We start from the raw sequence: 12795 nt of genomic DNA on the forward strand, positions 1-12795 counted from the left end.
TGCTGCACAGAGTTCTACTGTGTGAGCAGACCGTAACTTATTTAACCAGTTCCTAAAACAATCTTTGGGTTGTTTCCTGTCTTTTGCTACTAGTACTTTGTACATGTATCACTTCCTGTAGGTGTAAGTTTAACTGTAAAATAAACTCCCAGAGGTGCAATTGCTCTATCCAAGAGAACTTGCATTTGTGATCCTGATTTTGTTGTTTAGTCACTGGGTTGTGTCTGACTCTTTGCGACCCGATGGACTGCAGCATGCCAGGCTTCCCTGTCCTTCACCGTTTCCTGGAGTTTGCTCAGATTCCTGTCTGTTGAGTTGGTGATGCTACCTAACCGTCTCACAGCCTTGTGGTGAAGGGGCTTGTGTAACTCAGTGAAGCTATGAGCCGTGCCGTGCCAGGCCCAGGATGGGTCAGGATGGGTCAGGATGGGTCAGGATGGGTCATAGTGGAGTGTTCTGACAAAGTGTGGGCCACTGGAGGACGGAATGGCAGAGCACTCCAGTGTTCCTGTCACGAGAGCCCCATGAGATCTTGATAGATTTTATCAACTTGTCCTCCAGGGGTGTGTGATGAGTAGACTCCCATCAGACCTGTATGAAAGCATGTGTTTCCCTACAGCCTTCCTAACCCTGTGTTTTATTGGCTGGTCACATGATGTGATGGCAAACGTCCCAGGTAAGGGCCTCAGCTCTGGGGCAGAACTGATCCAAGGGGACCTTCACTGCAGGAGAGGCGGTGGTGCCTGGTGGTTAAGCCTCTGAGTCAACCTGAGTTTCAATCCTCAGGCAAATCAGTCTACTTTTCTAGGTCTCAATTTTCTCATCTGCAAAATGGGGGAAATAATGCCATCTGCATTGGTTTCATTGTGAGGATTAACTGCAGTGATACATGCTTCGCGCAGGGCCTGGCGTGTGGCTGTGGGAAGCTGGCTCTGGCCTAACCAGTTGGGCGACCTTGGCAAAGGACCCCTCCCCACCTGCGCCCCTGTGTCCTCTCTCACCAGGGAAGGGGGTGGGCTTGTGTGTCTCCCAGACCCGCTTCCCAATCCAGGGCCTGGCCTGTCTTGCCCAGCAGCTTGCGGCGCCCGCACTCACCCCTCCTCTCTCATGCTCACCCAAGGTATTCAGGAGTCTCCTGTGCCGAACGGCCACTCACTGCCAGGCCGAGATTTCCTCCGGAAGCAGATGCGGGGAGACCTGTTCACGCAACAGCAGCTGGAGGTGCTGGACCGCGTGTTTGAGAGGCAGCACTACCCGGACATCTTCACCACCGCAGAGCCCATCAAGCCTGAGCAGGTATGACCCCGACTCGCCGCCTCCGCCACCCGCCACCCGCAGGCAGGCCTGGCTGATGTACCCGAAGGCATCCGGCAGGGTGTGCGTGAGAGTGCCGGCTGTTACTCAGAGCCACACCTGGCCAGTGGCGGCCTCCAAGGTCTAGAGGACGCGCCTGGGGCTCTCGCGATTGCTGGCCCTGGTGCCTGGTCTCTCGGGCCCGGCGGGGGGCGTTCCGTGTCTGGCTGTGCTTACCCGGGGCTCTGCACACAGGGTGGTGTAATGATGTCCTGAGCCGCTTGAGGTAGTCTTGGGTCATTATCCTGTCTGTCAGGATGCAGGTGGAGATGTGTGAGCACCGTATGGCCATAAACCAGGTGATGATGGCCCTGGCGTGTCCCCCACTGTCAGCCCTCTCGTCATGTTGCCCTGTCATGCTTTTAGAATTGAATCCAAGGGTCTGGAGATGAAGAAGTGTCTCACTGGACAGATTCACAGCTGGGTCATTTGCAAGAGAGGGAAAAAAGCAGGATGATCCCTTGCTCGCAGCCTTCTGCTCTATCCTGGGCTGAGAAGCAGTCCCTGCCTGTGACTACAGAGAAGGGAGGGACCAGAAAGGCTCTGCCCAGGGAGAGGCTCTCAGGACCTCGATAAGTTTCCCCCTAAGTACCAGATTTGATTCAGGAAACTGTTTCCTAGTGCCCCGCATGTGACAAGCCCTGGGCTGGAGACCTCACAGGCACAGGCGGCTCGGACTTGATTCCTGCGTGCTGAGAGCTCCCATCTGGGTGAGATGCAGGGGCCTGAGAGCAGTGACTTCCCCAGCACTTGCTGGCTGGTCCTGGTGGTGAAGACTAACCTGCTGAGCTTCTGCAGGCTAATGAGAGGATGGCTTCTGAAGTTTTCCCAAAGAGTCACCCAAAACAGTGTAGGCTGCAGGACAGGCTGCCATGGAGAGAGGAGGTGCCGGAGGGGGCCTTGGACGGGGAGGAGTGAGCGAGGCCCCAGGGACCACCATCCTGTGACAGTCTGGCTGCCTTTGTGTGGTTGCTAGGAGGACACTCACATCTAGCTATTTGTTTTCAGATGGGGAAACTGGGGCCTAGTGAGACAAAGAGGCTTGGCCTAAGGTCACCCAAGTCTGGGCTTCCTTGGTGGTTCAAATGGTAAAGAACCTGCCTGCAAGTGCAGGAGACCTGAGTTCAATCCCAGGGTGGAGAAGTTTCCCTGGAGGAGAGAATGAATACCCACTCCAGTATTCTTGCCAGGAGAATTCCGTGGACAGAGGAGCCTGGCCATGGGGTTGCAAAGAGTCAAACATGACCGAGCGACTTTCATTCACTGACTTACTCACCCAACAAGTTATGTATTCACTTAACAAACACTGATGAGTGTTTATTATATGCAAGGCACTGAGCCAGTCACTCGGTACATGAGTGAACAAGACAGGCTTAGACCTGCCCTCAGGGAGACTACTGATGTGTGGAAGAATCACAATAAAGAAGGATTACTCAAAGGGTCATGGATGACAGATGTGCTAGGCACTGAGGAGATGTCTGAGGTTCTCTAAAAGCATAAAGCAGGTGCTGATCCAGCCTGGAGGCCACAGTGGCTTCTGCTGAGCCCTAAAGGCATGTGGTCAGGAGAATAGACTGGCAGAGGGAAGAGTACAAAGACCCTGAGGCCAGAGGGAGTGTGGCAGGAGTGAGGAAGGAAAGGAAGTGTGGCTGGGCTTCAGGGAAGGGACTGGGGGAGGGAAGGAGGAGATGCTGGGTAGCCGAGCCTGGTCTCCTAGACGGTGCCCAGCATTTCCGTCTTTCTTCTGCAGTGGAGTGACCCCTCCTCCAGGAATCACACAGTCATGGGTGCAGGTCAGAGCTAGTCTCACACACTCTAGGTCCTGGGCTCTAGGGAGAAGTGTCTGTTTCCATCACAGGCAGCCTGTCCCACTGCTCGGAGCCCTTCAGAGAGATGCCCGAAGCCACATTCCATCTGACCCCCTAGGGAGAGAGCAGAGGGACTCAACTTGGAACCTTCCTTGGATGAGCCTACCTTTCCCTCCAGAATCTGGGAGAAAAGTTATCTTGTAACCTTTGACAATATTACATAATTTTAGAGCCAGTAGGGCTCTCAAAAGAAGCTATCATCTCCTCATTTCTTAGAGGCCCCCAGAAAGGATAGGGTTTGTCTGACCTCTGCACGAATCCTCTGGCATTTCTACTAAGCTCTTATTTACTTGATTCAGATTTTAGGTGTCAGGGATCATGTTTCCCTCTGTGTTTCATGTGATCCTCATGCAAACACAGAGTCTAATCCTAGTTCATTCAGCTTGAAATGCCCAGAAGCACAGGCAGACTATAGGGCTTTATGCTTTGGAGGAGTCCACCCACGTATCCATGTACTCACTTGCTCAGATGCTCATTTGCTCATTTATCCCGCATGTATCTTACATGGTAGCTGTGACCCTGGCACAGTGCTGGGCCCCCAGAGGCAGGAGGACGGGATGAATCAGGCCTCAGCTCAGCCCCCAGCCTCACAGGGGCAATGTGATGTGGATTCAGAACCTGTATGGCGAGGGAGAAAGTTCTGTGTACCCTGATGAACAGAGACAGTGCCTCCGCAGGGAGCACGGGGAGGAAGGATGTTATGGAGGAAGTGACGTTGGGGGACAGGTCAGTAGGCCTGTGTAGAGATGGGCCTTGGAGAAGGAACCCTGTTCTTAGCAGTCTGGCCTTTCAGTGTCCTTCAGAACGGCACGGACACTCTGCAGGCCTGACTCTGATTGTGTGGGCTCCAAGGCAGGGCCCGCCTGCGGGGTAATGACTGGCTCAGTGCGTTCTGGTTAATCTGCTTCACCTTCCTGTAATGGGCCGTAATGAGGAGAGATAGTAGGTGAGACCACGGGGCTGCAGGTACGCACCCAGGCACTGGACTATGAATGACGCACCCTTGCTCCGCACTCCCAGTCACTTGGGATAAATGTTGGCCGAGCACGGGGCCACAGGCTAGGAAGGGACGCGCGTCAAGGGTACAAGTTTCTCACACCCGCTGGCAGCCTGGCCTCGGGAGCCCCAGTGGGTCAGGAGGGGGCCCAGAGCTCTGGCCACCAGGGCCGGCCCCTCTTCCAAGTGTGAACTGATCTGGTCTCCTGGGTCTAGTGGCAGCTTGCGGGGGAGGATGCACATTTACTGGCCTTAGAGCTGGGAGTGTCTGACTTGAGTCCAGCCTCTGTCCAGCTGGGCAAGTCACTTTTACTCCAGGCCTCAGAGTCTGTATCTGGGACAGTAGGGAGTGTGGTTTTGACATCAGCCCAGCACAGCCCAGCAGTACTGGCAGTGATCTTCCCTGTCTATGCAGTTTCCAAAGATCTTTCACATCCATCCTCGCATCAGACTCTGCACGCAAATGCCTGCTACACAGGCCAGGCAAGATTTGTGAGCCCATTTTATAGACTGGAACATTTTTTTTCAGACCGTTCACCCTGTTTTCAGGCTTCTGGGATTTGTCAAGGCTGCAGACCCGGACTCTGACCTCAAGATCTTTTGTCTACCTTGGACAAGACAGATATATGGGCCTCCGTGCCCCCAAACAGTTCTAGGAGGCAGTTTTCTGATTGGCTGGTTTTCAGAACTGGCCTTTTGCAGCCAGAGTCCGCTGGTCATTCTTAGAACCCTCAGAGTCTTGCTAGAGGCTTGGGTGGTCAAATCCTCCTTAATCCCCCTGCCTTCAACTGCCATGGAAAGAGCATACTTCCTCAGGGCCGGGCTGGGGTCCTTCACCTGGCTGCTCTTCCTGCCAAGATCTGTCCTGGGTGGAAGCATCCAAGCATCCATGCTTCTTCCTTTTATACAGGAACTTAGTAAGACCTTGTCCTGGGTAGAATGGGTTAATGTATACACACACCTAGGACAATGAAACACTTCCTTTTCAAAATGGTTATTGAAAAAGCAATTCTGTTTTTCCTCCATGTGGAGTGAGTAAAAATCACCTTGGAGGAGAAGAGAAAAAAAAAAGAAACGCGGGTGAGTGGTATGTGTGTGTGTGTGTGTGTGTGTGTTTCAAACAGTGGAATGTGTTTCAGTAAAACTCACGTTGACGCTGTCATGGGTGCCACGCTGCTGGCTGGCGGGAGCTGGTCCCTCCTCCGGCCACGGCAGGAAGGCCACCCCCTGAGCACAGCCTGCCGTATTTACTCTCGGCAGACTATTAACCAACACTAGGCTATTAATCTGGCTTTTGAGCCTTCACTAAAGCCCATAAAAGCTCACAGTTGTCAAATGGAGTTCATTTTAATTTCCTTTCAATCACAGTAAATTATTCAGGTGATAAATCAGCTGGAGCAGCCTCCTGGCTGTAATAGAAACCCTAATTCCTGGCTAATTATCCAGCCCATTGCTGCCAACAGATCAATACGGGCGCAAAATGGAACGGGCCCAGGGCCCTCCCTCCCATCGGGCCAGAGACAGGAAGACAGCTGGGGAAGGGGGACGTGCTGCTGACCTCCCAGGAAGTTCAAAGGTCACAGGGGGTTAAACCGGGAGAAGTCCTGTCCCTTGCTAACAGGGAAGCCACCAGGAATGCCTCCTGCCCCCATCAGCTGCTTTGCCCCTGCTCAGCGGCCTTTCTCCAGGCTGGTGGGCCTGGGGCTGAGTGCTGCCAGCTTCTGTGGGCATCCTCTTCCTGGGAAGGGGTTGGTTTTATGTTTCTGAGCACGGTTGAGCTGGGTCATCAGAGAGGGTTTGAACTCTTGCTAAGTCAGGTAGAGAGCTGGGGACTGTGAGGAAAGGATGAGGTTGCACACATGTTTTCGTTCTTCAGAGAATTCTGGGGGGAGAGCGGGCAGGGAGGGAAGTGGGGAGCGGAGACAGGTGTGCCAGGCTAAGAATGGGGAAGGGCTTCCTGGAGGAGGTGTCCTTCATGCGGTGCCTTGAGGGGTGGGCAGAATGCAGCTCGGTGGAAAGGTAGAGTTGGTTGCAGAGGGCGTTCTAGGCGGGAGCAGCACGGATGAAGGCGTGGAGGGTGGAGGCACGGCAGGGACCTGCGGGCCAGGCTGTGTTTGGAATATGGGCTGAGCGAAAGAAAGTCAGATACATCAGGGCTGCAGCAGCGGGGTGGCCCTGAACCCCGAAGGGCTGGCTCTGCTCCGGAGGCATTGTGTCCCGGAGAGCCCGGAGTCTGAGGCCTGGGCTGGTGGGCGCTCCTGGAAGCAAACTTCCGTGGGGCTCCTGCCTCTTGCGCGGTTCCTGCTGCCCTGCTGGCTTTCTCTTCCTGAAGCGCATCCTCACGTAGTAGCCCTTGTGGTTTCCCACCGCTCAAAATCTAAATCCCAGCTTCCTGTCTTCATCCCGGCCCTTCACCGTCCCCGCGGTCCTCTGCTTCCCCACACGATGCTCTGAGCCGGGCCTGACCCCTCATGCTCACGTGGGGTGGGCTCCTCCTGTGCGAGGGGGCCATGGACCATGGCTGGTGTGTGTGTGTGTGTGTGCGTGTGAATGCGTGCCCAAGCGCGGGAACCCCAGGGATGGCTCTGAGCTTGGAGTGAGGCAGGGACTGCAGTTATTATTCTTTCTTGATGCTGTTATCCTCCAGACTCCTGCTCACAGTTTCCCTGGATGGAACACTCAGTCTGTTTCTAAATCTATGCTGTCCAGGCCCAGCAGCAGTCCTGCCTGCCCTGGGAGCCCTTCGCTGACCCACTTAGTCCAGGCTGTCTTGCCTCTTGTTTGAGCTCATGAATACACCGGGTTCTAGTCATTACTGTTAATAATTGTTGTATTCATTGCTTACCAGGGATCTGGCTCTATTCTGAGAAGAACTCTACCAGCCCCATCCCTTAAAAAGTCACAAAACTCCTGTTATCCCCATTGTGCAAACAGGATGGCTGAGGCTTGGTGAGATCAATTCAGTGACTTAGCCACAGGGACTCAGTAAGTGTGGAGCCAAGTTGGAAGCCAGGCCCGGAGTTCACACTGGTAGCCACTGGACTCCCCACAGTTAAACACAATCAGGCTGACCATGGACTCTTGCAGGCAGGCAGTGTCCTTGAGACACAGCCTGGGGGTCCAATCTACTCACCTTGGGAGCTCTGTAGGAATCAGGAAGTGCTGGGGCTGCCGGCGAACCAACATGGTCTCTGGAGGTCTGAGCCGGAGTCGGGGCAGCGACTGTACCCTCTGCTCTGAACTAGCTGTGCTCAGGGCCAGGCTCCTCCACTGCAGACAGAATAGAGTTTATTCAGAAGAGGAGGCTGAAAGTCTTTCCTCAAACCAGAATTGAAAGAGACACGTGTACCCCAGTGTTCACTGAAGCACTGTTTACAATAGCTAGGACATGGAAGCAACCTAGACGTCTATCGGCAAATGAATGGATGAGGAAGTTATGGTACATGTACACAATGGAATATCACCCAGCTGTAAAAAAGAACGCATTTGAGTCAGTTCTAATGAGGTGGATGAAACTGGAGCCTGTTATACAGAGTGAAGTAAGTCAGAAAGAAAAACACAAATATAGTATATGAACACATATATATGGATTTTAGAAAGATGGTAATGACAACCCTGTATGCAAGAGAGCAAGAGATACAGATGTAAAGAACAGACTTTTGAACTCTGTGGGAGAAGGTGAGGGTGGGATGATTTGAGAGAATAGCATTGAAACATGTATATGACCATATGTGAAATAGATCACCAATCCAAGTTCGATGCATGAAACAGGGCACTCAAAACCGGTGCACTGGGACAACCCAGAGGGATGGGATGGGGAGGGAGGTGGGAGGGGCTTCGGGATTGGGGACACGTGTCCTGATTCATGTCAGTGTATGGCAGAAACCACCACAATATTGTAAAGTAATTGACCTCCAATTAAAATAAATGAATTGATCTTTAAAAGAGAAAGCCTTTCCTCGAAGGGATGACTGGAGAAATTGGAACTGTTTGGTCTGAAGAAGGGAAGACTTAGGGGTGTGAGCAGGGAAGGAGACAGGCTACGGGAACTTTCTAATAGCCCAAGCTTCCTCATAGTGGAGTGGGCCTCCTTGTGAAGTAGTGAGTGTCCCGTCACTGGAGGCATATAAGGAGAATCATACGCTGTATCAGAAGTTTAAGAATCCACTGAGGACTTGATCAGTTAAAAGTCAGGGTCCGTCCAACTTGAAAGAATGATTCTAGCGTAAGAAGAGTGAGACGGTCTGATGGAAGGAAGAAGAGTGAGACGGTCTGATGGAAGGGACAGGAGAGGCAACAGAAGGAGACCTTTGATGTTGCGGCGTGGCAGGGACACTGAGGACCCTCAGGGTTCTCACTCGGGCAGGCAGAGAGGCCTGAGTCCCGGGGGCTGTGACTCAGAACCGCAAAGGACTGGAGGCTGCAAGGTCTTGGGAGGCCAGCGGGGAGCCTAGCTCTTCCAGTGCGTAGAACAGGGCTGGGGTTCCGGGAGTCTAGACAACAGGGGCTGCTGCTGTCCTCACCGCCCGCGCAAAGTGCCCGGCATCCTCTGTCCAGAGGTTCAGGGCCAGACCCCGAGGAGGTAGGCAGGGGAGGGAAGGATTAAACAGACCTGTGTCCTGCCCAGAGGAGCCACCACCTGCAGCGGGTCTGACAGAGTGTGAGGCACAATTGAAGATAAAGGAATTGCTCACTAAAAAATCCCAACAACCTCTCCCACAGCTCTCTTGCTCACGTCAACTATGAGACAGTATATGCAGCATAATCTTCATCTGGCAGATGAACAATTAAGTAACATGCCCCAAATGATGTAGCTGGTAAGAAGCCACATTCTCCAATCTCTGCTTTTTGTGGGTGTAGACTGTCTCCTGGAGTCATCCCCCTGACCTCCGCAAGTGTAGACATCTCCTGAATGCTTGATTGATTTCATTCAGCAAATATTTATGGAGTACCTGCTCTGTGCCAAGGACTGTGCTAAGTGCTGGGGACACAGCAGCCACAAAGACAGATGTGGTCCCCAGAATTTACCAATAGCAACGGAGAAACAGATTTTAACAAAATAATTATGCCAGCAAAAGCAGTGTACCATTACCAATAGTTACAGAGTGTGATGAGCATGGAGAACAGACAGATAAGGGTGTGCTGAGAGGAAAGAGTGGGACCTCACTGAGATGGGAGGTCAGGAATGTCTATCTGAGAATGGCACCCTTGAGCTCAAGTTGGGGAAGGGTGGTAGGAACAGTGTCTCAGGCAGAGGGAACAGCCAGCACAAAGGTCTGAGGCTGGGAAGACTTTGGGCTTTCATGGTGGCCTGCTCTTAGATCAGTCATGTCTCTCTGGGTCATGATTTCTGCCTTTGGGGTGGGAGATTAGACTGGGTCATCCTTGAGATCCATTCTAGCTCTAACATTCTGTGAGAGATAAAACAAATTGGGAATTCATCTCTTATTTTTATTTTGACTTGTTTACAGTTTTTTCTTCCTGTCTGTTCCGCTCTTTTAGATGACAGGCAAATTCTGTGTATGTGGGGTTTAAAGATTACAAGTGAATTGTCAAAGAGCTGCCTGTGGCTTGCAGGGTTGTTCTTTCATTCATTTATTCATTCATTCATCCAAGAAATTTTTCAGATGTGCCATGTTAGTGACATTGACCGTGCTGTGTGGCATAGGGTAACAGCAGTAGATGCAACCTACATTCTCTGATGGGTTGAGAATCGTCTTTCAGGTTGCTCTTTCTTGTTGCAAATATGGGAGTGATGACACTTTGTAAAGCACCAGCTGAAGTCAGATGGCAATAGAAAATATCTTCAAATGTTAAGAGATAATAGCAATTGACCTATCTTCAGATAAATGATCATTTAATAGTGAAGGAAAACATTTTCAGACAAAAAGAGAGTTTACCACTAATACACTCTTGGTGAATGGCTAAACAATGCACTTCAGTAACAAGGATATGAGAGACTTCTGGTTTGGGCTCTGATATATGAAGAGCCTGGGGGTCACCGCTCCCATGTTTGCAACAAGAAATAAAGCTGAGCAAACTGAATGGCCATGACTGTTTTCGACCCATCAGAGCATTAAGGTTGCAGGGCAAGCAGCTACTGCAAAATTTGGAAAGATAATACAGAGAGTTACAGCTGAGATCTACCAGATTAACAGAAAACCTCACGCTAAAGGCCTGTTTACCTCAGTTTCTGTACTCAATACTATCGTGTCCAGCTTTCAACAAAAGTTAGGCAAGGAAAAAAAAACAAAACAAAACACAGACTGAAGAGATAAAGTAAGCATCAGAAGCAGACTCAGCCATTAGAGTTTAGAATTTGACAGATGACACAGGTTTTAGAATCATTAGATAGGGATAAAAAAAAGTATTTATTTGGTTGCTTCAGGTCTTAATCGCATCACGCAGGATCTTTGTTGAGGCATGCGGGCTCAGTAGTTGTGGAGAGTGTGCTTAATTATTTTGTGGCTTGTGGGATCTTAGTTCCCCAACCAGGGGTTAAACCCACATACCCTGCATTGCAAGGCGGATTCTTAACCCCTGGGCCCCCAGGAAAGTCCCTAGAAAGGGAATTTAAAATAACTATGATTGATATGTTAAGGAATTTACTGGAAAAAGGATACAGCATGAAAGAATATGTTGGCAATCTAAACAGAGAGGTGGAAACTCTAAGAAACAATTGAAAAGAAATGCTAGAAAAATTTTTAAAAATACAGTGACAAAAATAAAGAAGACCTTTGATGGGTACATCCATAGATCGGACATAGTCAAGTAAGGTGTCAGTAAACTTGAAGATGTGTCAATAGAAACTTCTCAAACTGAATGTAAAAGAAAAAGAATGGAGGAGCAAAGGCACAAACCAAAAATTAGAAGGTGATCCAAGAATTTTGGGACAATTTTTGAGAGGAATAACGTATGCAAAATTGGAATACCAGAGGGAGAAGAGAGAATGAAGAAGGATTTGAAGTGTTAGTCGCTCAGTCGTGTCTGACTTTTGCAACCCCATGGACTGTAACCTGCCAGGCTCCTCTGCCCATGGAATTCTCCAGGCAAGAGTACTGGAGTGGGTAGCCATTCCCTTCTCCAGGGCATCTTCCCAACTGAGGGTTGAACCTGGGTCTCCTGCATTGCAGGTGAATTCTTTACCATCTGAACTCACCAACCTAAAATTGTACCCCCAAAATGAAGGGAAAATGAGGAGAAGTAGTAATGGCGAAGAATTTTCCAAAATTAATGTCAGATAATCAAACCACAGATGTGGGAAATTCAGAAAATGTCAAGCAGTAGATGAAAATACCACAATGTCTAAATCTGCACATATCATATTCAGACATCAGAAAACATAAGATGAAGAAAATCCTTGAAAGAAGCCAGAGGGACAGAAACCACCTTACTTAAAGAGGAACAAGGAAAAGAATCACAGTGGATTTCATGTCAGAAACCATGCAAACAGGAAGAGAGTGGAGTGAAATATTTTAAGCACTGAAACGAAAAACCTACCAACCTAGAACTCTGTACATTGGGAGAATGTCCCCCCAAAATGAAGGAAAAATGAAGATTTTCTGTCAAACAAAAATGGAGTGAATTCATGACCAGCAGACCTGTCTTGCAAGAAATATTAAAAAATTAATTCTTTAGAGAGAAAGAAAATAATATAGGTCAGAAACTCAAATCTGCAAAGAAAAAAAAAAAGAGGGTGTCAGAGAAGGAATAAATGAAGATAAAAATTCTTTGATTTTTCTTAGCTTTAACTGATCTAAAAGGAAATTGTTTAAAGCAAAAATGTAACAATGTATCCACATGATTATAACATACTGATGAGTGAAATGAATGACAGGTCACAAGGGGGAAAGAGGGGAATTGGGAATACTCTCTTGGAAGGGACTTGTACTACAATTTAAGAAGTACAATGTTATTTGAAGGTTAATTTAGATTAGTTGTAAATATATATTGAAAATTCTAGGGCGATGACCAAAACTGTCTTTTTGACTTAAAAGTGTTTTTTAAATTGTGATAAAAATACATAATACAAACATTACCCTCTTAACCATATTTAAGTATATAGTTCAGTAGTGCTAAGCAGATAAAATGGACTCATATGACATATTTAATTAAACCCAGAAAAGGAAGAAGAAAAGCAGGGAAAAAAGAAATAAAAAACAAGTTCAATAAATAGAAAACAATTAAAAACATGGTAGATATCAATCCAATTATATCAATAATTTCTTTCAATATTAATGGTCTAAGAATACCCATTAAAAGAAAGGAACTGTCACAGTGCATTAAAAAAAGCTCACAAGACCCAACTATTAATATATATTGCCTATGAGAAGGATATGAAATACAGAAAGAAGGAATAAGATTTAAGTCCCAATTAAGAAGCAATGATAATCAAATAATTGATATGCAAAGGATTATTTAAATAACTATTGACTGTAAGCATCAGCTTCCCTGGTGGCTCAGTGGTAAAGAAAATACCTGCTAATGCAGAGAACACGGGTTCAATCCCTGTGTCGGGAAGACCCCCTGGAGAAGGAAATGGCAGCCCACTCCAGTATTCTTACCTGCAAAATCCCAT

At 48.9% G+C, this 12795-nt stretch overlaps 1 protein-coding gene across 7 annotated transcripts in view; it reads left to right on the forward strand.

The window, feature by feature from the left end:
• PAX5 (paired box 5) overlaps window positions 1-12795 on the forward strand; it is a 183229-nt gene that overhangs the window by 66674 nt on the left and 103760 nt on the right. For all 7 annotated transcript variants that reach the window (XM_070480253.1, XM_070480249.1, XM_070480254.1 and 4 more), the window contains one exon: window positions 1121-1296. In XM_070480253.1, coding sequence (XP_070336354.1) covers window positions 1121-1296 — 176 coding nt within the window. The remainder of the gene's footprint in view (window positions 1-1120; window positions 1297-12795) is intronic.

This window comes from Odocoileus virginianus, chromosome 18, assembly GCF_023699985.2.
Source record: "Odocoileus virginianus isolate 20LAN1187 ecotype Illinois chromosome 18, Ovbor_1.2, whole genome shotgun sequence".
Classification (NCBI taxonomy): Eukaryota; Metazoa; Chordata; class Mammalia; order Artiodactyla; family Cervidae; genus Odocoileus; species Odocoileus virginianus.